A 24419-nucleotide genomic window follows, 5' to 3' on the forward strand; every position below is an offset into this window, starting at 1 on the left:
TCGCGAAATTGTTTCCAATCTATGGGAGGCAACACAAAAAAATCCATGATCTGCTCGATTCTTCCCCCATCAACATTCGTCGTTTTGTAGCCCAGTGGTATGGTGGAATATGTTTTGCATATTTTAAAGTCATCTTTTTCGGTCTTTATTTCCTAGGAACGCTTTGCTGAAACGGAACTCGCAGAAGGAAAACTTTTGCTCATTTTCCAATCACGCTCGATTGCGTGTCGAAGGCGCGATACTTTGTAGAGAGCATCAATCGTATTGATGAGCAAAACATTCAAAACTTGTTGGAGCAACTTTTGCACAGAATATTGAAACGTACTTCTTGGTAGCAATTTGTAAAATGTGCGTTTAATTTGTAATGCACCTGCTGCTTTGTCGTGCGTTCTTGGGCAGCTGATCGGTACGTTTGATTTTGTAGTATATTTCCCGGACATTCCACTACAAAAGTGCACGCCAAGCGATAGGAAAACTTCAGTGCAAATGGTCGACTAATTACCTTTTTGCGTGGAATTTTCATTTGCTGTAAAATAAACCCATTTATAACAAAATTAAAAAAAAAACTCGCGCTCCAAAGTTGGTACGGGCTGGAATTTGACGCAAATGCTGCTCTCCTCAGCCCCGCACACTCGCGAATGCTGTGTGGTTGGTGTGTTCTGTTTCCATTTTCCACTCCCGGAGAAGCCGAACGAATGGTCCCGGGCGAATGGTGCGATGGTTGTGTTGAGTGCTGCGGTTGCGGTGTGGTGTTTTAAAAATACTTGCATGAGATCATGCGTTCCGGATGTTTCAGTCCGGCTTTCAGACACCCGGCAGTATGTGCAGTGTACTACGCGGTGTATTGCACAGGAAGGGAGCGAAAAAGTAACGATCGTTTCCCGACCGAGATGATTCCTCTCAGCTGTCCCGGAAAATTCCCTTTGTCGTCTAGCCCGATTTGCCACGCTTTGGTTTCGGGCGAAAAGTACAGAGTGAGAACGGGACGTACGGGCTCTGCTGCTGGTGTGTTTGGAATGTTTTGATTAGCTTGTGCGCAATACAGTGCAATAACACAAAAAAAAGATTAGAACCTGATGGTGGTGGTGGTGTGTGCTGGTGGTGATCCTCGGCTCCAGATACGGACGGGAAAATGCACGCTTGCATGCTAATTGCAAATAATCGCATCGCACCGAAGCAAACAACTGATGCACGAGCGCAACAACTGCATCGACATCGACCCTTCACGCACACGTGTGTACACACATACCCATAGACGGTATGGTTGTTTGGGTTTGTTTTGTGGCTGCTGTGGATGGACACTCGGTTGCCCGCACGCCCGCCGTTTGAGGTTCACGACGGGGGCATTCGAGATTAAATTAATGTAACGCGCAGTAAGAGCGCTGCTGCCGCTTAGGTGCAGCTTGGTCTGAGTGCCATGCCGTTGATGATGCACTTTGTGATGTGCGCAAAACTGTGGCAAAGGGAGTGATGTGACGATCAAAAGGGCGTTCATCATTTGCTTGTTTGTTTATTGTGCCGGGAGGCAGGGGAAGGGGAACAGCTGGAAAAGGGGTAAGACTCAACGGTCGATGTTTATGGTGCAAATTCTTCGCACTTGTGCTTACTTATTTACGGCACAATGTTTTGAGGTTTCGAACGAAGCCAAAACAGTATGAATTATTGTTCCGCTATGATCCGCTGGCTGCACTTTGCCCGAGAGCCCAGCTGTTGAACGAAATGGCTTTTTTTTTTAAATAAATTTAAAGTCTAGTGACTTCCCAGTGTGTCTTTTGTCTTGCTCTAAGCAATGAATCCTCTTATTTTATTGTATTTACATCTTTTATTTTATTATATTATATCTTTGTTAAGAAACTATTGTAACTAGAGATGGACAACTCTGATTCAGATTCATGAAATCTCTACAAACATAATCGGAATCTTCAGCGTGATTACATGAATCTGAATCTCAAACTTAGAGATTCATGATTTTATTAAGAAGACATGAATCTCAAAAGACTTTACATTTATATCTGTTTAATAAACAAAAATCCTTCTGTAAACATTTTGGTTAGCTTTTGGCTCTTTATTGCACTTTTCCCCATAGGCCAAAATGCCACTGAAAATAGTAGCACGGGCCACAGCCTTGTTTTTACATTATAATATTTGATATAAAAATCAGACTGTTAGCAAATCCTTTCATTTCATTTTTGGGAAGATAGTTACGTTACACAAATTAAATCTTTGACGTAAAAAAAAGTATACAAAATAGCTGTAGTAGATTATTTTCGATTGGTCATAGGCCTCTGATATTCCCATAATTTGCAAATTTTCATGTCAAATAACTTACAACTTCACAGTTCTAATACATAGCAGTAAATTTTGTAAAGTAAAGTTGATATTGGTGGCATTTTGATTCTCAATATATTTGTGCTGGAATTAAACTAGCGAATTTCTACTTTTGATGCTGTCTAAAGTCCATAAAATACAACAGGACCTTCATTCCAGTTCAGATCTTTTTTTTATGCATACATGCATAGAGAAAAAGTAGACAAAAACTGACAAGGTTTTATGACGATGCAGGGCCTGACAATTCATACCGAAACCTGCGGAGTTGAAAATCTCTTCATATTTCAGGAGTCCGAAATTGACTGACACGAACTATAGAAGCAGAAATGCTCTATAAATGAATTTAGGCTGAAGCGGTCGCGGGCCAAACCAAAAGACCTCACGGGCCATTAGTTTGACATCTCTGTCATAGGCAATTATAAATAGTACTTCTATCGTTCTCTATCGCTCATAGTTCTTTTTCGCTTCAAATTGAAGCTTTTACCAGAATTGTTTATTCTTGTTAAAACTGATAAACTGAGCAATCACATAATCCTACATTTAAAACTGGTGGCTCTTAGCTCGTGTAGCTGTGGGTTTGTGTTCTGAGTGTTATTTTGGGCTCTTTAGAAACCATTCTTGTATGTTACGCTATAGATGACCTGTGTTTGTCGCGGTGCCTCATATATGGCCTCATCTTTACGTTCAATGGATAGTACTTTTTAGTGATTCATAAAGCTTTAGTGATTCGATTTGTAATCATAATCATTCCTCACTGAAGAATCTTCTTCCACCTTTAATTTTTACAAATATTTCCAATAGAAAATTGCAATTTCTACCCAATATCATTGAATTTTGTAATAATGTAAAAACAATATAATGATTTTCCTGTGTTCTAATCGTATTTTATTTATTTCTCCATTCTAGGTGAGTAACAACATCCAAACGTGTTGTCGGTAATAAAAACCTCACTACTAGAACTAAAAAAAAACCTCGTAAGTACCTCAGTCTATCGTAGCTCGGAGCGACACGATTCGAACGTCACGCGGAGGGTTTGATCGCACACAGTTATGGCGCAAACGTCACTCGACAATAACACTCGATTGCTGCCGTCATCCCATAATGTGTTACGACCAATTAAACCTCTGGGAATAGGGAGGGCACACCCACTGCATGGGGGCGAGTGACGCCATTTCGCACATCATTATTATGTAGAAACGTGCATCTCACTGAATTGTCCGACACTTTGTGCGGTAGAACGAAAGCAAAAGCACATGCCCCAGTGTGTGGGGGGTAGGGTAAAGGATACTTCCGAAGCAAATTTAATTGCTGTCGGTGGGTAGTGCTGTTTGAGCACCGCATGTAACATGGCTCCCGGTTTCTGCGCTGCTCACACTTTACTCCTGAAACGACTAACAGGGGGAACACATGCCCCAGTGTGTGGGGGGTAGGGTAAAGGATACTTCCGAAGCAAATTTAATTGCTGTCGGTGGGTAGTGCTGTTTGAGCACCGCATGTAACATGGCTCCCGGTTTCTGCGCTGCTCACACTTTACTCCTGAAACGACTAACAGGGGGGAACTAGCGAACAATGTTCAATGTTTTGTAGCCGTTTCCTGGGAGCTACCGGATGCACTCATCACAGGAACAGATGATCATCGTTTGCCGGACATTGTGTCCTTTGGTTAGTTTCTATGGGAACTCATATAGCTTTCGACACGTTTTGCTGTGCCCGGAAAAGGAGAAAAAGCTCACCCGAACCGAATGGTGGAAAACGGAGCGAGGAGTTACGAGAATAAAAATGCCCCATTGTTGTCGGGGTCTGTTTTTCGCACGTTATTTTCCTCTTCTTTTTTGTGTTCCCACCACCCTGTACTCGGTGTACTGCGCCGTAATGGTCGCGCGAGTGTTGGGTGGGAATTTATTCGAGTTAATTGAATTAGTTTGATCGCTTCAAGCCCGTTCGATGGAGCACTAGTGGAGCGGAACGAAGCACTTGTATATGCTCTGTTTACAGTAGAAAAAAAACAAGCCAAATCCTTCCCCATCCGACCCCGATGTCTTCTGTCGTTCCCTTGTTCCTCTTGCGTATGACATAATGGTGCAGAAAGTCAAGGTGCTCGATTGTTGCAAAGAAGGGGGCCGAAGCGTTAAGTGATTGAAGTTCTTGCGGTTGCTCAATCGACGGTAGCTATACGCAGGGAGGCATACTCACTCACACCAACACACTCAATCCTTATACTGCGCATTGTGTATTCACTCTCAAGCATCCAGACAATTTCGTGATTATCCTTTCGCTGCTGAGCCGCAAATTAAGGCTTGTGTGTGTGTTTGTTCACCGTGTTTGTGTGGTGTACCGCGATGAAAGGCTTCAAGTCAAGCGTATGCCAGACACGTGCATCGGTGCGGCGGCTCCGGTCATGTATCTGTGCACACCTGTTGCCAGCTCGCGGTTCATCCTGCACTGGCAGCCCGACTCATTAGCCCGGGACGTTGACAGGCTCAACTCCAATCAGCGTTTTAAGCGTAGGCAAAGATTTCTCTTCCTCCTCTTGTTTGTACTCTAATGAATAGAAGGCGACAAAATGAGCGTTCTAAACATATTCACAACTTGCTTGTGCTCTGTTATGAGGTTTTATGTGGCTGGTTCCTTCTTTAAACGCACGGATGGTTCATCCTAGAGATGGAGTGTGCTTATTCGGTAACCGCACAACCCATACAGTATCCGCTACACACGGCTAAGCTAAAGCGGGTTCTGTTGGCTGTTTTGTGGCGTGGACGAAATAAGAAAGAAACTCTTTTCATGCGACCCTAACGATGTAGAACTGCTCCCGCTACTGACCACTTCACGGCCAAAAGACGATGCTAATCCACCGGCAATGTTGACACGTGCCGGCCAGGTTATGCTCCATGAATGTGCACATGCTTGAGTGGCGATGCCTGGTGGGAGTTTCCAGGATATTCTTCAGAGCAAATCGTACCAACTGTACATGAGTTGATAAGGACGTTCTTTAGTAGTAGTGATTTTTTGCTAAACGTCACTCCTTTCATTATATATCGAGGAGTTATTCAGCTCCAAGTAAATATATATGCCTGGCAAATTTTACCAATTATAGTGAAAGTTTCCGTAGTACCGATGTATGTTGATGGAATTGAAGTATCATGAAGGAATATGCTTGTACATCAGAATCAAATTGAATTGTCGCTTGTTCTTCACAAAAATTCTATCAATTATATATTCAAATAACTTGTACTGTAGAATACATTATATGTATACTGTTTTCTAACGACTACTAACGTCCCAGTCAATACCACTATGGTTCTTGTACTATTGGAGGCGCAAAATCCTGCAAAAGAACCTGAAATTTCCCTTTGAAAAGTACAATACAAATTGTGAACCGTCCCATTGCCTGTTTTAGCTGTTTTATCGATATGGCCTTTATAATTTACTTCTGAAAGATCTGAATTCCTTGGATACTTCCAAACCCAATACCAGTATTTCAATTTTTAACGTCTTGGAAAAGGCTATGAGTACGTTTAATTTTGGGCTGAATAGTTCAATTTCCCTTTTTTATCAGCAAAAAACCGTTTATCCTTTATAAAAATAGAAGTACTCACACACTCTAGCAATATCAATATCTGCTCTACTTGGAGAATCGCCAGAACTTTTGAGCTCTCGAACCCCGCTTACGAACTTGAACTGCACAATCCGTTGTTTAAACAAGCGACAGACAAGCGTATACATCGCTGTATATTACATTCATCGAATGCAATTGGGTTTCCGCGAGCGGAGACATCTGATTGTGTCACTGTGGGTGGCAGCTGATGACAGAGCGTAAAGTGCATCCTTCCGGCCATTTGCGCCTCGCCCTCGGCCATCTCGAACGAACGAATGAAAGATGCAATCATACACAGAATTGTGTCACTCGCAAGACGTAACCGATAGTCGAGGAACGGCGGGAGTGTGCGATATCATTAAAAGTTACTCTCTAATCCCGACGCGAGCAGCGAGCAAACAATATCTCCTCCATCCCCAGCATCAGCTGCTTCAGCTAACGATGACAATGTTGAGAATGGCATGTATTTTTTTTTTGCTTGTTTCTCGCTGTTGTTCCTGCCATGTTTGCCACATTGCTCGACATTAAAACCAAAGGTTCAAGGCTAGCGAAATCGAATGGCACGGGAAGGTGGGCAACTTGGCAATCGTCGTACTGTCGTTCTGACGAGATTGATTGATTGTGCTGAGCGAACTCGTTCCTTGCCGTCCACGGTGGTGTTACGCAACGGAGGCAGAGGAGGGATTGAAGCTTGCGAAACAATCAGTGTCAAGGGCGGACGAGGGCGAACAAGTAGGGTGGATAATGCTTTCGAGCGGGACGGGCGGACAGATCATGGCAAAGGTCAAGTAGAGGTGTTCTATCTTTTGCCGCGCTCATGTTGCTTCCCGCTTTCACCGATACACACAGGTGGTTCTGGGCAGGTCCTTTCCTTTGGAGTTTAATAATTCATGCAAAATGTACATCAACGTATGTGCTCTTCCTGTGCACACACACATACGAAGGAAAGCTGCGGTTTGTGATGTGCAATTCCATTAGTGGCAACGATTTGTAGCTATTTACTTCACATTTCCATACAGTGTGCTGGATTAGGATCTGCTTCACGTTTTCGCGCGAATTAGCTCATCGTGTGAGCTCCGGGCTCGTTCACTAATGAACAGCAGCGTGTCCTTGGGTGGGCGGGCTACCAAACCGCCAACCCACTTCCCAGCTCGACCTCATTCGACCTCATCAAAAGGGAAAAAGAAGCGGAAAATTCAAACATATCCACAAACAACAGCAGCAACCTAGTTAGTACATGTTTGCTGCCCTTTTTCGCACGTCTTCTTTCCGCCGTGTGAGGGAGAAACTGGGCGATGTATGCGACCACCTACACACATTTTGTTTTGATTTATTCGTAGAACTTTTCGGAAAAATTCCTCCATCATGATCTCTCCCTACTGCTTTCGTGGTCGGGGGCTACCGGGGCCGCATCACTCGCGGGTTGAGTCTGTTGCATTTGGACTCGTTAGTCCGTGTGATTTATGAGATGAATCTGATAGCACCGGGTTTGGTAAAGTAAACCATCCTAAAGGGCGCAGTGGAGGTGACGTTTGCTGCTTCTCTCTTTTTCTTTTTTAAACAAGCAAACGCATGGAAATCGCTCCGTTTTTCCCTGAGGGAAATGGGTTTAAAGTGGGATCAGGTTCAGTGAGATAGCGAGCGACATCCCGTCGTTTGGAAGTTGTGTTGTGCCGTAAATGATGGAACAAATTGAATCATGCTTGATTCTGTTGCCCAACTCTTTAAGGCTTATATGGTTAATAAAAGTACATCTTCTGGAAAGGTTCCTCCATGTGTGCGGTGGGTGTCTGTGTGTGTGTGTCATCTTCTATTAAAGTTGCAGCGAAGCATGGCAACATCTTTCCACCGTTCGCCTTGATCCATCTCACCAGGGCGGGGAAACCTTCGGGCTACGTCGCTTTTCTTGCACATTCAACCATGAGCTGGAATTCTGTGGGTCTATTTTTGCCACAGTGTTCTGCCCTGCCCCTGGTTCCTATCGCTAAACACACACACAGCGTTGTAAAGATGCACGGGACGTCTTGACGCCTCGCAGCGCTACCGATGTATCGACCGATGTAGGAGGATGTATTTCGCTAATCGAATTGTTTCTCATCGCTACTACATTGTGCAGCAGCCAACAGCCCGGGCTATAGTAAGGAAGGGCACATTTGGCTAAAAATAAAATTTAACACTTTGCGAGCTGGGTTGCGAGAAGAATACTGTTGCAACACATGTTACCATTCTCACGTCGTTAAACTTTCCCGCCTTGAAGCGACCGTTTTCGCGCTTGCTGTTGTAAGCTGCCGCCAGGATAGTGTTGTGTTGTGACCGTGGTGTTGCTAAAAGGGAATGCACGCTACTGTGCACGTGACGCCTAAGCAGCTTGTATCGATAGTTAGTGCACTTCGATAAACTGCACCTTAATCAGCCGCGTAATCCAACAAAGTTTGCGTAATCCAGCGATCGACATCCCCCTCTCTCTCCCTCTTATCCGTGCCGGTATGCCAACCCATTTCCTTCCGCATGCCGGTGTGAGGAACCATTTTTGGAGCTGAAGGTATGCCGAGAGAGCTTACCCCGCCGCAAAAACACTACCCAATGGAGCGAAGATAACGAAACCGTCTCGTGGTGTTTTGCCTGTGCTTCCCGATCTTGTTACGGGCTGTCACGGCTAGTCACGTCGCGCCGTGGTGACCGATTTGCTTTGCAGGGCTGCCAACGGTACCACCGCCACCGTGGCTTTGGGTCGCGCCAAAACATTGTGCCGACCGACTGACCACTAACCGGAAACTAGCGACCTGACATGTGAAACACCAACAAATTAATGAATGTCCACCGGAGAATGTGAGCGCATAGGGGAAACCGTGGGGAACTAAAGGCATTGGGGGGGGGGGGGGTGGAATCTCTCCGACGGCGACTGACAGGTTGACTTTGATCCCAACCGGTGAAATGCCGCGAAATGTGTCACCAGCGGTGCGGTTCTATTTCCGGGCCTTTGCCCCGTGAGCGACCAAAACGTACCTTTTTCTCACAGAAACAGAAGCGTTGGAAAAATATGCGGAACGCGCCTTTGTTGTTGTTTTATTTTTTTACGAGGCTTTTTTGCATTCGCCTCTAAAACGCGCCTTTGTGTTTTTAATTAATTGTTATATATTGCCCGTGGTTGCTAGTTGCTAGCAGAAACGAAACGCTCAAGTATGCCATTATGCCGTCAAGATAATACCAGAAAGAGAGTTCAGTGTTTTGAAATATTGCGAGAAATATTGCAGACAGGACCTAAAATGTTTCTGGACAAAAACATTTGAAATATTGAAATTGCTAGGATATTTAGCTAAAACGGTTCCAATGCAATGATACCATGAAAATTAGAGGTCAATGCCTTCTTTTACTATCGATGATGTTCGTTCAATGGCTTCAAAGCTGAAACCCTCCTTAGCCTCTGGACCCGATAACATTCCGGGAATAGTTATCGTATTATGCATCGATGAATTGGCTTCACCACTAGCATCCATTTTTAATAATTCACTTCGCACTGGTTTCTTCCCTGACCTATGGAAAAAGTCATGGATATTTCCCGTTTACAAAAAAGGCGACAGAACTTCCATCTCAAATTATCGAGCTATTTCGATGCTATGTGCTCCCAGTAAGCTGTTCGAATTATTAGTCCATAAACATATAATGCATGGTGCTATTAACATATTTACACCTTTGCAACATGGCTTCCTACCTGGACGCTCCACCGTCACAAACCTAGTGCAGTTCTTGCATTTTACTTACAAGCAGCTAGACAAAGGGTTCCAAGTAGATACTGTTTACACTGATTTTCACTCTGCTTTCGATAGCGTCAATATCCATACCTTGACTAGCAAACTTTTAAAACTTGGTTTTCATATCAGCATAGTTAGGTGGCTGAATTCGTATCTGTCGCGTCGTTCAGTACGTATTAAGATTGGAGATTGCATCTCTAGTGAATTTAGCAGGGTCTCTGGTGTTCCTCAAGGCAGCATTTTAGGGCCTCTATTATTTAATCTCTTTATTAATGACATTGTTTACGCTATACCTGACTGCCCGGTGCTACTGTACGCAGATGACCTTAAAATGTACTTTCCTGTGCGTAGTTCTATTGACTGTCTCCGATTACAAGGCTTTCTTTCTGTTTTTAACCTTTGGTGTTCCTTAAACTGTTTGTCACTCAATGTTAGTAAGTGCTCGGTCATTTCGTTTACTCGTGCGAGAACTCCATTATGTTTTAATTATATTCTTTCTGACACTTTATTGCCTCGATCTGAAACTGTTAGGGACTTAGGCATTATATTAGACACGAAACTTTGTTTAGACAAACAATTTGACGACGTAATTGCTAGGGCTAACAGGACTCTTGGACACATAATTAGAAGTAGCAAAATGTTTCATGACCCTCTCTGTTTAAAATCACTTTACTGTTGCCTTGTTCGTCCTTTGATTGAGTACGCTTCAGTTGCTTGGTTTCCGGAGCAAGTCACTAGAATTGAGAGGCTTGAGAGGATCCAGCGAAAATTTACCCGGGTAGCTATTAAGCGGCTTCCGTGGAGACATAACGACGTGCTACCAGCTTATCATACGAGGTGTCAGTTGTTAGGGCTTGAAACTTTGGAAAAGAGAAGAATGGTTGCCCAAGGAATTTTTATGTTCAAACTATTAACTGGAAGAATCGATGCACCTCTATTGCTAAGTCATGTAAATTTGTATGTCCCTACTAGACCTTTAAGAACTCGACAATTTTTAATAACTGACTTTCGTTATCGTCTTTTCTGTGCTAGGGATCCGTTGTTATTAATGTCCAAGAATTTTAATTTATTTTCAAATTTTGTAGACCTGTCCTTTAGTGTACCGAAATGTACTAGCGTCATTCGAGATTGCATTACGTCTAATTTTAGGAACACATAGTTTATAAGACATTAGTTTTAATTGTGTATGTAGGCCAAGGAGGCTCGATACTCTATAATAAATAAATAAATAAATAAATTTTTCTTTTGTTTGTCACAATTCCGGTATATGAACTCACAAATATGTTTTACTCTATTTTAAGACATCATTGCACTTTTATTTGCAGTGTATTATCTAAACTCTATCTCCAATTTCTGGGCTGCTATTCGTAAATAAATTTCGCGCTCTCTCTCTCTCTCTCTCTCTCTCTCTCTCTCTCTCTCTCTCTCTCTTACTCTCTCTCTCTTTCTCATATGCTCATACAAACTACAAACCTCCATATTATGATACAATTAGGCACAAATGTAATAATAGCCCTCTTGATGTTATAAGACGGAAAGCTGACATTTTAACTTGTTAGTCGAACTATATTTATCATCTCGGTTGTATTTTCATACCCCAATTGACAGCTGGCGGACCACAATGGATTTCGACAATTGTGTACTATCATGCAATGAAGACTAGGTTTAACTATCATTTTCTGTTTAAAAAACAGGTTACAGTTCTTTTAATATTTGGGGTGTTATTTTGCATTGAGTGATGACGTCATTTCAATCGGCAAATGTCAAACTCCATGTAAAAAAAGTATCTATTATCGTGAAAGGCTTCATTAACAGAATAAGATGCTTTCTTTTTTCCACTCCAAAGTATTTTGTTGTTGTATTTTAGCGGGTTTGGATTTCGTGAGTCGCATTCGCCTCTATTTCTAATGTAATGTACATGTGTGCTGCGTTTTCTGTACGCCAAATGTGCAAAATCGTACCACCGAAGCTACACTCACATTGTGTTTTCTAATCAATATGGAATCCATGCTATTGTTTTGACCTATCTGAACAAAATCAGCTTGCGACGAAAGTCCAAAACCACAGCCAACCCTTCTTCTGGTGCGATAGATATTCATCGTGAATTTACAATTTGCATTCCTCGGCGTGCTTCTGGCACAGCAGTGCGCTCGGTCTGCGCCTGGCAAAACAGTGCCTAATTTACATTGCCTCGAATTGAATGAAATCCCGGAATAGAAATTGAATTACCTCGCTTCTGTCCATTATTCCGTCCGTCAATGAAGAGGCCGCCAAAGTTTTCTCCTTGCTTTGCGAACTCCAATTTACATCCCACGTCGTTACGTACGCTTGGTGGGAGTACTTTTTCCATTGACTGTTTTCGCACACTAGCTATCTTGATTCTGATGGACTTTTTGGCTGATTCAAGACGCGCTTTAGATTCACACTCATCGCTTGATTGTGAATTGAAGTTAAGGGAGTTGTGTACGTTGGGTTGACAAATCGCGTCTCTCGTCCGCAATCACCTTCGTGTAAAGCTTTCAAGCCTTTTTCCAATGTAATATTATTTTATAGGGCTAAGTAAAAACTTTCGTGCAATGAGTAACACGCAATAAAATTTAAAAACAGCACGATTAGCATACAGATTAGCTTTACTGACCCGCAAGAAAGGCACGGCTTTGCTGTGTCTGTTTGGGTTTCCGTTAGACAAACCTCGTAGAAGATGTACTACTTTTTTTCTTTACGAGTCACAGCTGCTTACCCTTTCAGAGTTTGTTTCGTCTGTCTATTTCCACGACCCATCTCCACCACAAGCAGCTTTATCTTCCTTTCTTTAACCCGCCTGTATTCCGCCCTCGGCAACTTGCGTAGGTTTTCCGTTTGAAAAGGCGTAAAGTAGATTAAGATTACCGGGCGCGGGCGCACGCTACCGGGCGAAAAAGTGTTGTTTTGAAGTTGAGCAAACGTTTTCCGCAGAACAGCACTTCCCATTCTATGCTGAAGGCTTATAGGCTTCCGCTTTCACCTTTCGCTTTGTGCTGTGGGAAAAAGCTTAAGAGAAGTATTGCGCTGCGTGCAACATATTCGAGGTTTTGGCCCCGGTGCGCAGCTTCCCGCTTCATTTTGGTGCCCGGTGCCAGGAACGTCGGCACAAGAATTCTTCCCAGCAATTTTGCTCACCGCAGAGCTGGGTGTGTATGTGTGGTGCATTGTTGGAAGTTTTTCCTGTTGTCCCGCTTCCCCCGGTACCATTTTCCATCAAACTCTCAATGCGGCATCATTTAACGGCTGCAGAACCTTGCCTGCTCCTGCCGTACGTTGTGTGTGGTGCACGGTAGATATCGTGCTCCACAAGCGGGAAAGAAAATGACTCGCAACGAACCGGGGAGGATAAACGGATGCCGGCAGAGCATCGTTTATCGATCCGAATGTGTGGCATTCGCACGTATTTCCTTTGGCCGCAAACACCCATCCCATACAGAACAATCCATCGCTCTGTTGTCCACGACTTGCTCGGGATTGATGGGAACGTGCCAAGCGTATGGGGTTTTTGTTGTTGCTGCAGCTTTAAGTGGCCACATACACACAACGGCCAACATTGCACAGCACTCCCTGCGCGCAGTTGCACTTCCGTGTTGCGAATTTGTGGGGAGAAGAAATACGTGTGGCTCGGCCAATGGATGGGAGATGGATGGATTTCTATATTTAAAGCCGCCAACAAATGCTTCCCTCACGATTTCCATCGCGCAGATTGGCCCGATGAGCCGATGTCCTCTAGTCCCCGCGCTCGTTTGCAGTTGGGTTGCGGTGGGTGGGTGACGGTGCAGTTCAGAATGGCGGCAGTAATTGCTACTCTCGGCAGCTCGGAATCGTTTAACTGCGAAACTCCCACACGCCTTCCTCCGCTATCTAACGATCGGTGTGGCACACAGTGAAGCAGAAATTCATCCCCACCGGTCTGGTACGGAGTCGGAGCGGTACGGCTTCAGCTCCAATCGAATAATAACATTTCAAATTGGTTGATATTTTATGCAGTCAGACCGAAGATACACACTCTACTCCTGAAAAACGTGACACGGGGTCGGTGGAAACGGTTTTGAAGGGGCCAAAGAGACTGAGCGGTGAAGTGTAATTTGCTAACTCATGATGAAAGCAGTACTGTACTGCAAAATTTGCATCTGTTGGGGTGAGTACGAACCAGACACACCGGGAGTTGATTTATATCGATCGGATTGAATGTTAATAAAATGTGTGAGTGTGTTGAAATGCGTTTGAGTTCGAGCGCATGATGCGGAGTCGCGCGTCATGAATCATGCAGCAGGCGATGAAAGGACACGAACGACTTTAAGGGAGAGATTGTTAGATGGTATGATTGAGATTTTGATGACTTGACACTTCTTTAAAGTAGGTTTCATTTCTACCTGAGCGTGTATACTTCAAAGATATTATTCGTCGTGAGTAGTCTAGGATTCATTGCCAGGAGGAGAATCGAACATGAATCTTCAACTGGGGGTAATTAGAATCACGAGTCGTATTTTCATCAAATCATCATCTGAATGACGGCGAAAGAATCGTACCTGACATCTTTGGGTAGATCCGAATTTGTACACAAACCGGATATTTCGTAATTACTTTGAGCGAGTTTTTGATGAATCTTTGAAGGTTCTTGAAGGTTCAAATTCAAGCATTCGCGATTTGCTACCGATTTTTTAATGTATTTTAGGTATACTATCGATTTATTGTATGTCACGAAGAGTCTTTTGGACATCTATGTCTCTTTCGAACTTAACCTTTTAAAAGTAATTAAAGAGATGAACCGTTATTCCAATAGGCTCTATAAAAATTACCAAATTAAAAAAATAATCAAATGAATATATCTCGATACCTTGTACCGTTATTTAAACGAAATATCAAATTTCAGATGTATCAGGAATCCAATATTATTAATTATGTATTCTCGAACTAGGCTCTGCTCTATTCTAGGCACCGGTTCATAATTTATAATGTTTCATGAACTAATGCATGAATTGCTTGTAGTTGAAATGTCACAGAATAGGAAAACGATAGTAAGATGTTGAAAAGCTTAAACAGAATCATGTACTTATTGGTGAATCATGTCTCTACGTGTCCGATTCTACACTCGACCCGAGTGTTACGGATTTTGAGGAGAAACATCTCTCACCAGCTCACCACAAAACCATAATTATGCTCTGTTTGATAACGCGTTTCATCGCAAACACACTAAATTGTTCTCTATCAAACAACTCATTACCCATGCTCACTGATCTTGCCATGCTTATTTAACCAATTTGCTCCTTCAACCCGTATTCAAAGTTTGTTTAAGCGTTCAGTCTTTTTTTTTCGTTTAACTTGAAATGAAAACTCGCAAGGTTTCCCGCCAGCGAAGCTTTTGCAACGTTATACGCTTAACTGATGAGAACAATGGGCAGCTGTTCCCCGGCGAACGAAAGAAGAAAAAAAACCCTACACCACAGTGCACTCAGTGCCACACCGCAACCGTACCGTGCATAATTAGCGACAGTGATACAGGTCGTAAAATATCATCTTACCAGTTACTCACTCCTCAGAAAACGCAGTTTACACGGTACAACGGTGCCTCGGGCGTGTCACCCTGCAGCTTTTTTGCGTAAAAAGTGCCCCTGTTTTGGATTATTTATGCTTCGCACCGTAATTCTTTCGGGTTCGCTGAATGCAAGGTCATACTGCAATCGGGGTTTTATGGTGCAGAGTGTGGCTGTGTAGGAATCGGAGGGTCGTTCCAAAACTCCATTGTTTATGCGTTTATGCTCCAAAAAGAAAAAAAAAACGAAAAAGACTGTTGAAATGATGTGCTTTTGAAATCGTGTAACCGTGTGATTTGTGTTTGAGATTTTTTCTACAACCGATTTTCCATCAGCTATTTGGAAAGATAAGCGATAGCGTTACGACATCGCTTATAACCAGCAGCCTGTTACGGTATCAATGAGTCACAATAAATATTTATAATCGCCTACAATGACAATGGCTCATTGCGGCGCTTTCTCTTAGGGTTATAAAACTTGCAGCCCTTTTGTTTTTGGTTTCAGGGCTTTATGTAGGCTTACAATTTAGAAGGTAAAAAAAATCACTTTCGAGACAAAGATATCTCCATCATCCAGCCTCTTCTGCTCGCCAGGTACTCATTTTTATGGTCATTAAATTATTCATGCATCGAACCCGAAAGGGAGACCGGTTCTTGCCGATCTCACCTGATTGGCTCGGCCAGTAGGGCAGCGGCCCTAGTGGAGTATCGATCAGCGTCTCTACCGCCGGTCGGGATACGATTAATGAGACTCATATAATATTCAACCATTGCAATTTATGGTGGGCAGATGTCCTCTGGTCTGATGAAAAGAAAATTCAGAAGTGGAAAGCCTTTTGAAGCTTCCCTACCGATGGTTTGAAGTTTTGCTGACACAACATTTCCTGCATTGCTGTTTACCTTCAATTACTGCTCGAGTGGGGCACGTACCAGGTCAAGTAACTGCAGAGCAACGGAACTGGAGTGCGGATAAGCAAAGGATGCATTCCTGGTTCCCCCTTCGCCAGAACAAACATGATCTCGCTAGAGAATGCAATATAAAGCAGCAAATCGGGTAAACGTTAAAACGGCACTGCTAAGCAAATAATCTTATTTAATTTCATTTCTCCTCAAGGAAATACATCGTTACAGTGTTCCCGTTCCGGTGGTCCCCGTGCCATCGGAATCGCTCCTTCCGCGGCGCAAAGCTGCGAAAGTTCTGCGAAAGTTGCATAAATCTCGTCTTTTTCTCCACCTTAAACATTCACTCCACCCTCGCTTTAAATGGGCGCATGGAGCAACCCATTCCATTCTTCATCCGCCTGCGACTGACAGTAGTCCGTTGACATTGGCTTTGAAGCAGGATGCTCGCACAAAGACACCGACACACGGTCCCGCATTCGGGAGTGTCGTCCTCGCCACCAGACCACATCCGTTTGGTTTCCTGTATGCCTAGAAATGCGCAAACACTGCCGCCCGTACAATTTTACTGCTTACTACAACTACCACACACCATCCGCTTCGGGTTAATGTCAGAATGTGGCGGGGAAAATACAATTTTCCGAAGCTCCGAATTTCGTAAAGTTTCCCTTACGGTGGGCTTTTGGCGTTGGCAAAACAAAACAGCAGCACGAAAGCTCCCCGCTTACTGAAGTGGAATGACAGCGCGGCGCATGCGCAGTGCGAAACTAGGTTAGCAGGACACTCTCGGCCTCTGCCGAAGAAGGGGAAAAAGGCACTCAGCCGTCCATCAAACGGAGGAAATGTGTCAACATGAAGATGTGTATCGTTTTTTTCGGGTGAGGTTTAGTACGTTCGGGTAGATGTCTGTTAGATGTCCCATAGGCCATCGGAGTATGTCATGGAAAGGATATTTTGACAGGACACTCACATGCGTCGATCGTGTCTGTGTCATCTGCTGTAGGAATTGGTTGAACTGTAAAGTTATTTTCGATTTAATTGCTAAACTTATCTTCTCTCTCAACCTCGGGAAACCCTACACTCAGCATTATACTAAACATATTCTACTAAAATTCGCACTCTTTACTGCTGGTCCTCCAATAGGAAAGCTTTCACTGCAAAAGCTCCCCATTTGAAAGCTTCGCGTCGTTTGCATGTCCATTCGAGCGCCCGCTGTTAGTACGCGCGAGCCCCCTTTGTGACGTGTCATCGTGCGTAAAGGACCTTCTGCTTCTTTGTTGTTGGTGTCAAGTACGTACACACCCCCGCTGCCAGTCTTGTGTGCAATGGCAGTGGGACACATACACATGCGCACGCCCAAAGAAAGCTTTATCGACGGTATTGGCATTGTCATTTGGAGCACACTGACACACTACCGACAGCTGCCAAATGCTCTCCTATTTTGCGCACACACACACATACACACACTCAGACACTAGGTCCTCCAGAGAAAAGTGTTCCAATGTCAAATGCACTCTCACGTGGTAATATCCTTTCCTATTATCTCATCCTACAAAAAGGAATTGAAAGAGCGATAGAGAGGGTGAGAGAGAGACTGTTTCGCAAACCGAGAGTAGACTTTTAGTATGTACAGTAGCAGCAATTCCTTTAAGCGCATCTACATTTCAGAGCAGTTGATGATGTTGTCCTAAACTTATGATGCCAAATTTGGATATTTTGGTTATTTTTGGGCTATTTTAATCTCAATTGAGACAACAGCACTTCAATTACTTGCCATGCTTTGGGTTACTGCGGTCCTTTATGCCAATTTAGTGCTTAGTAATTTCTAATATTCTACAAATACATATTACCACAACTTCAAACAAAAACAATAATACACAACCTGAAGTATTTGATATGAAACAAGCAGTTTTATTATTTTTGTATGCATCTTAAAAAAATATTCAAAACTAAAGTAAAAAAAATGGAGTGGATTTGTAATACTAAATTTCTCAGGCATTTCTGGATTTTCTAATATGCAAAGACAGTCCTGGCCACAATTCAAACTATAGATTTAAGGGACTAATCTTTGACTTATTGTCTACGTAATGTTAATATAATGTTATGTTCCAAGCTCTTTCAGGCTAGTTTAAAATATCAAATTATTGGTTGTTGTTTTTGTTTATCCTTGTAACTAAAAATTGTGAGAATTGTTGTGCATATGTAAGAATATTGACATGATTGGGAGACATCAAAACGCAATTTGGTTTATTTAAACATTATTTTAATCTAAGTTTAGAATCAAATAGCAATTACTTCAGGGTAGTTTGTACAACTTTTCGCATCCATACGTGAAATCCATTCTGAGTGAATTAATAAGCCTAATATTACCAACATTTCTTCTTAACTACACCTACAGCAATGTCAGTCACTGTATCCACTGGTGTGCCGGTTTGTAGTAGACTCTCTCGCACATTGCATTCTCTCGGAGAATGAATTTTCTTGTTTTTCCGCGTGTTTTTTTCCCCCGTACAATAGCTCCCTCCTATATCGCCAGAGCTTTTCCCCACACACATACACAGCACACATTTTTCCAACCCGAGGTCATTCCAACGTCACGCGAGTCCTCGCGATCCGTGCGTGAAGGGTGCCAGTTGCGTTTTGCTCGCTGGCAAAGGGCACACAATAGTATAGCCGCCTGTTCGACGCTGCTTCTTCGCCGTGGCCGTCACCCTGCCAGGGTTGCCGTTTATTACTGTGCTGTGTGCCGTTGGTTTCCTAGCAGTGATAGAATGGAGCGATACACTGCACATTAGGCGAGTTATCGATACAGCAGTTGCAGCAACCGCCTCCCAATCACTGCGGAAGTATTGTCGAGATTGTGCAATGTGTAAAAGTTGACGTGCGTTCTGTGTGGCGTTGCTGTTTGGATTATATTCACAGGACGACGAGCCCTTACGACATCGCGACTGGGAGCGGAGTGCCCAAGAGAGCATAAGGCAGCCCAAGTGGTTGGAAGGAAGCGTTCTCCGCGCCCCCAAAGAGATAGCATTAAAGTGTGGTGCTGCTTTCAGTGTTAACTGCAAAGGAGGAAAATTACTGCCTTGACTGTCACTGCCGCCCTTTCTATTACTACACTATTCGTTTTCCGCCCGCTTTCTATCGTCCTCTGTTGTGCACTGTGCATCATGATTGAGCTTACGTTGCGTTAATCAAGCATTGCAAAGCGTTTGACCTTTTGCTGGGTGGATGAATTGGCCCCTTTGCCTGCCGTCCCTCATCATGTAGCTACTTTTGTTGTTGTTGTTGCTAAAGACAAGAAGTGATCTTTCAAGGACTTTTCCAACGCGAATTTTCTTTTTGTTACATTCTACTGTACTCTCTCTCTCTCTCCTTTTCTGTTCTGCAGTTACTTTTTTTGCCGTTTGCGATGAAGATTCAAGATTTACATGTACAGCAGTTTGTATTGACTGAAATATTGTTAAAATCCGTTCGTTTGATTGTAGTTTAGCCGTTTTCGAGCTATAGTACGAGCCCTTTTGCCCCGTAGTATAACTTCTCTTACAATTGTTTAGACAGTTTCTACTCCCAAAGCTTCTTGTTTCCGTTTTCCGTTGTTCTTTTGTGCACCATTTCTTCTGCTTTTCTTCTTCTTCTTCTTCTTCCACTATCTTCGTTACACATTTCAGTCTGTCTTGTGCATGTGGGCGTCTGTGTTTGTGTCTGTGGGAAATAAAGGGGGTGCGTCGTGTGCATTAACATACTGCTAGAAAAGTGCTCGAAAGCGTGAACGCTCACGTGAGAAGGCGCATCCTTGTACGAAAGAAGGGCAAAAAGTCACAGCGTGTAAATAAGGAGCATCATGTGATTGTGTGTGTGTGTCTGTGTGTGTGCGTGCCAACGTATAGCAGGCTGTGAGTGAGCGAGCGTGATTAGTGCAGCTAACACCACGATTGAAAAAAAAAACAACTGGAACCTTCATCAGTACAGTCGATTTGGGGGGAAGAATTAGAAGGAAGAAGAGCAAAGGAAGGAAGTTGCAGTGATTATTGAAGCAGGCGTTTGTGCTCTCGTCCCCTAGTATCCATTCCAACCCTTACCATCTTGCACAAATGCACGCAGACGATGTCCTTCGCCTACCGTTCGTGTGAAACGTCATCGAAGCTGCTGGTCTGACAGCTGCCACTGCGGTAGTGTTGTGCTGATAACCAAAAAACACACACACACACACCCTCGTGTTATGTTGTCTGTGGGTGAGAGTGTTTTAATGTGCGTGTGTAATACGAAACGCGAAACAGGATAGCGACTAACACCGACGGACACCGACAACCGATCACACGCTCAGCTGTCACACGTGACGCCAGCAGCAGCGCCGGAGCAGCGTTACACACACCCCCCAAAAAACCCCGGCCGTGCGTGGCAGGACCGGGAAGCAGCAGAAGCGAAGGATGATTAGTTCGAGCTTTAAAGAGGTAGTGTGTGCTATTTTTAGTTTGGACACACAAGCTGCTTGACGGGCGCATTCAGGGCGCGCTATTGATGAGTTTTGTACAGGAAGTGGCCAGGAGGGCCTATCCCTCGAAGAAACGCGTCGAGCAAAAAAAAGGACACCAGAAAGGGTTGTAGAGAATAGGAGAGAGGAGAGAGAGTGAGTGAGGGAAATGGAGAGATGATGTTGCTCTTGCTGCTACAAAGCTTTTGAGCTTTCTGTTTGAACAACGGAGATGATAGTGGCGACAGTGTGTACGTAGCTGATGTAAACAAACAGAACCCGAGTCATTTGTCATTTCCGGGATGTACCGACCCTACTGAGCCTTCTTGCGCGTTATGTAATTGCAAATGAAGCAATGCAGCCTTTAAGATGCAGCAGAATGAAAAAAAAACAAACACTTGTTTGAGATGGAGATAACTCGTTGAAAGTCATTTACTCAAGAATCTGAGCATAATGAGTAGGTCATCAAGATGAGAAGACACGTTTGCTCCATATCTCTGAAGCTTCGATATGGAACGACATAAAACCCCTTTTGCTTTGAGGTTGGATTTAATCGCTCAATTGTGTTTGTGTGAGATGCAATTCCCAACACGATCCGTCGTATTTCCTCGAAACAAAAAGTCCCGCACATTGGGGGTGAAAAACCGTGCATGTTGTTTATGTAATCAAACATTTCTCCTCCAACCCATACTTTCCTCACAGAAGAGACGAAGGAAAGCGAAAGATCGATGTTAGTTAGTAGCTGGTGGAGTCACTTCTTCATTTTCACATTGCTCCCTAACACGTGATTTTTGCGTGAGCAGTGCTCCCTCTCTTTTTCTTTATCTATCTATCTCTCTCTCTTAGTATCTCTCGGCTAGTCCGCTCATCGTCTCGCTGGAAGCACACGTCGGGAAATGTAGCGTGTAATTAATAAATCTTCCCACTCCTAAAAATACGGGAGCCCCTCACGGTGCTAGAGAGACTAAAAATTGACGTCTACAGCACGATTATGTGTCCGCTGTGTGCTGTTTGGTTTTGCAACAACCTGAAGCAAACATTGTTTTTTTTTTTGTTCATAAGGTGATTTTTCATCGTTGGACATTAAGGTTTGGTTGTGTTTTCTTGTTTCGGTTCCGCTTGAGTTCCCTGTGGCCAAAGTGAAAGCCAAAGGGCCCTTCCTTACAGCTCGATGATGCATCGCTGTGCATGGGGTGCAAACATTACACAATTTCCATACCGCTGGCCGGTCAGGTCACGCTTTGGGGTTTGGGTGTGTCGTCTGTTTTTTGCTACTGACGACACTTGCGACACTATCCAAACCAGCTGGGTTGGGAAGTTAACATTGTAACAAGCTGTGGAGGTAACTATTGCACCCAAACAAACACCCCCAAATCCCCGCAGCATCTCCAACTCCACCGCAGTGAAGGAGTGGAAATACAACCAGCTTAAATGCTACCATGAATTAACAATGTTTGGTGCATTTTAAAAAGCCACATTGCTTTCTTTTCCCCTGCAAGATCTTGCTTCATGCCTGGTATATACCGCTGTGAGGGTGGTCCGTCTAGGAAGGTGACCGTGTAAAGCCGAACCTTTGATGGATCCAACACGAACGATGCGGAAGCCTGACGCCAGGCGCGTCGGGCTGTGTTTACAACATCGTTTGCCGGGGCGAACCCGCCGGGCTCGGGTTCTTTCCATCCGCTGGGGGTTCTTCTAATGTTTTTGCCCAAGCCGGCTGCACGCTATTCGGGTAATGAAATGGAATTCTTGGTATTTCGCCCCGTATGCGGGGCACACACACACACACACGTCCTCCGTGTGTCGTTGCGATGTAAATAAATTATGTTCCTTCCCGTACGAACTGAGCTGAGGTTCATTGATGTTGTGTTTTGCATTTTTTTATGCTATGCTTTCCTGTATCAACAAAGAAAACTAATATTTTGTTTTTTTCTTTTTCTTTTTCTTTTTCTCTCTTCCTCATTTTTTCTTGTTTTAGGTAAGTGTGGAACTGTTGCAGTTTGACAAGTCCTTTGCTTTGAGCGAAGAATGCACCGGCGTTTGAAAGCGGTTGTTGAAATTTTTCGTGAAAGTATGTCATAAAAACAAGGATCTACCTCGTCGAAAATTGCTCTGGAACGCAAAGTATTAGAATTAGGACAGTCAATCTATCAACTTTACCTTTAAAATGTCTAAGTGACAAATCAACCCAACCGTACCTGTGTTGTGGTGCCATTTCGTTGCCGTCGTGCCATCAAAATGGTACCCATGAAAGCCACTGGAAAAGGCTACTCCCACAGGATATGGTCCCGCAGCTATACAGTGACGATACAGTGACGTAAGCGAATACCATTCCCCTCTAGGGAATCCGGCTACCTTTTCCCGTGGGTTTGCCCCATTCTACTTCGAAAGAAGCAAAGAAGACAAAAAGAAGAGAATAAAACAAAACCCCCCGGACGAAACGGTAACGGGGTACATTAAAATGGGGGAAAAAGCATGTTCCATTACCCGGGGAAACTGTGGAAACCACACGGCAAGGCACGCTTGGTGATGTGGTAAAAGCGGCTCAAAAACATACAGCAAGGATATGGTGCCCGCCACTTGGTTGGCCCGGTTTTGGCTTGTGTCGCTTGCAATAATGAGAAAAAGCAGCGACAATAACAGCACTACGAACCACAAACAACCAGGCAGCAGATCAACCAAATGGCAGCGCAATCCGAACGAATGAGTGTCAAAGCTCCGTTCTCTGGCCGGTGTGTCGGTCGGTCGGGAAGGCTCGCTTGACAGAATGAAATGTCCCGGCTGATAGCCCGGCTGGCTCGGTTTGAACAACACCAGGCGGTTGTGGCTGTGTAAACAAAACGGTGGGAAAAATGTGTCACAACTTAATGAGGAAAGGCATTGTCACGGGCGCAACACAATGGCAATCGACAATGGCGCACAACACAACCCGCGAGATATGCGATAAAAGCTCTTTTTGTTTGTTTGTGTGTGTGTGTATTGTGCAAAAGGGCGACGTTTTTCAGCTTTGCACGATCCTTTCGTCCAAAAAACCCTTGGCTGGATGTAAGCTGGCGTGTATGTGTGTTGGAATGTGTTTTTGCTGTTCCTCGCCAGCTTCACATTTCACAATTAAAAGTGCCTGAGCAGGTGCTTACAGGCTTCTGGGGTGACATTTAAAGCCATAAAGCGACCCTTCATGGACCGTGGGTGTCGGTGTCACACGCAAATTGGACACGGTGCAGCGAGATTGCAATAATCAAGAAATAACACCATTTTCGCTGACACCGAACGGGCCGAGTGGGCGGCATACGGGCAGGACCGGAAAACGGTTACGCTTCACACGTTTATTTCTGAGTTCGAGGACTGGTGAAGGTGAACAATTTGCTTCCAGTACATACAGGGATATACCCGTGTGTATGTGTGTGTGAGAGAGAGAGAAGCAAATGGCAAGGACAAGGGTCCAGTGTCCTTTTTTAGCCGAGTATGCGCTGCAAGCCGTTCGAACGGATCATCCGACAGGCGAACGCAGCATTGCGTGTACTACCAAAGCAAATGGTTTGGTTTTTTTTTCCATTTTTATACTGCTTCCTTCCCCGCTTGGCGCCAACCATGAAGGATGAGCATTGCGACAGAATGTCTGGCTGCTAAGGGTTTGGCTGGCGCACGAACGTCTGCGCTGACTTTCCCGCTAGCGGTGACCGTACACAGCCATGTTCTAGCGAAAACGGGGTTTTAGCTCCGGGGGCAGTTTAATGTGGGCTGGGATGAGCGGTGCACTTACACTCTGCCAGGACATTAGTATTTTGTTCTCCCATTTGCTCGCTAAGCAAA

The 24419-nt window shown here is 44.1% G+C and overlaps 1 protein-coding gene across 18 annotated transcripts in view; it reads left to right on the forward strand.

Annotated features, from left to right (window-relative positions):
• LOC121595177 (filaggrin) overlaps nt 1-24419 on the forward strand; it is a 141930-nt gene that overhangs the window by 67175 nt on the left and 50336 nt on the right. The window contains exon 1 of one of the 18 annotated variants that reach the window (XM_041918894.1): nt 18533-20586. The exons of the other annotated variants lie outside the window; for them this stretch is intronic. Coding sequence (XP_041774828.1) covers nt 20563-20586 — 24 coding nt within the window. The 5' untranslated portion in view covers nt 18533-20562. Of the gene's footprint in view, nt 1-18532; nt 20587-24419 lie in introns of those variants that run through there. 18 annotated transcript variants of the gene reach the window in all.

Source organism: Anopheles merus, chromosome 3R, assembly GCF_017562075.2.
Source record: "Anopheles merus strain MAF chromosome 3R, AmerM5.1, whole genome shotgun sequence".
Classification (NCBI taxonomy): Eukaryota; Metazoa; Arthropoda; class Insecta; order Diptera; family Culicidae; genus Anopheles; species Anopheles merus.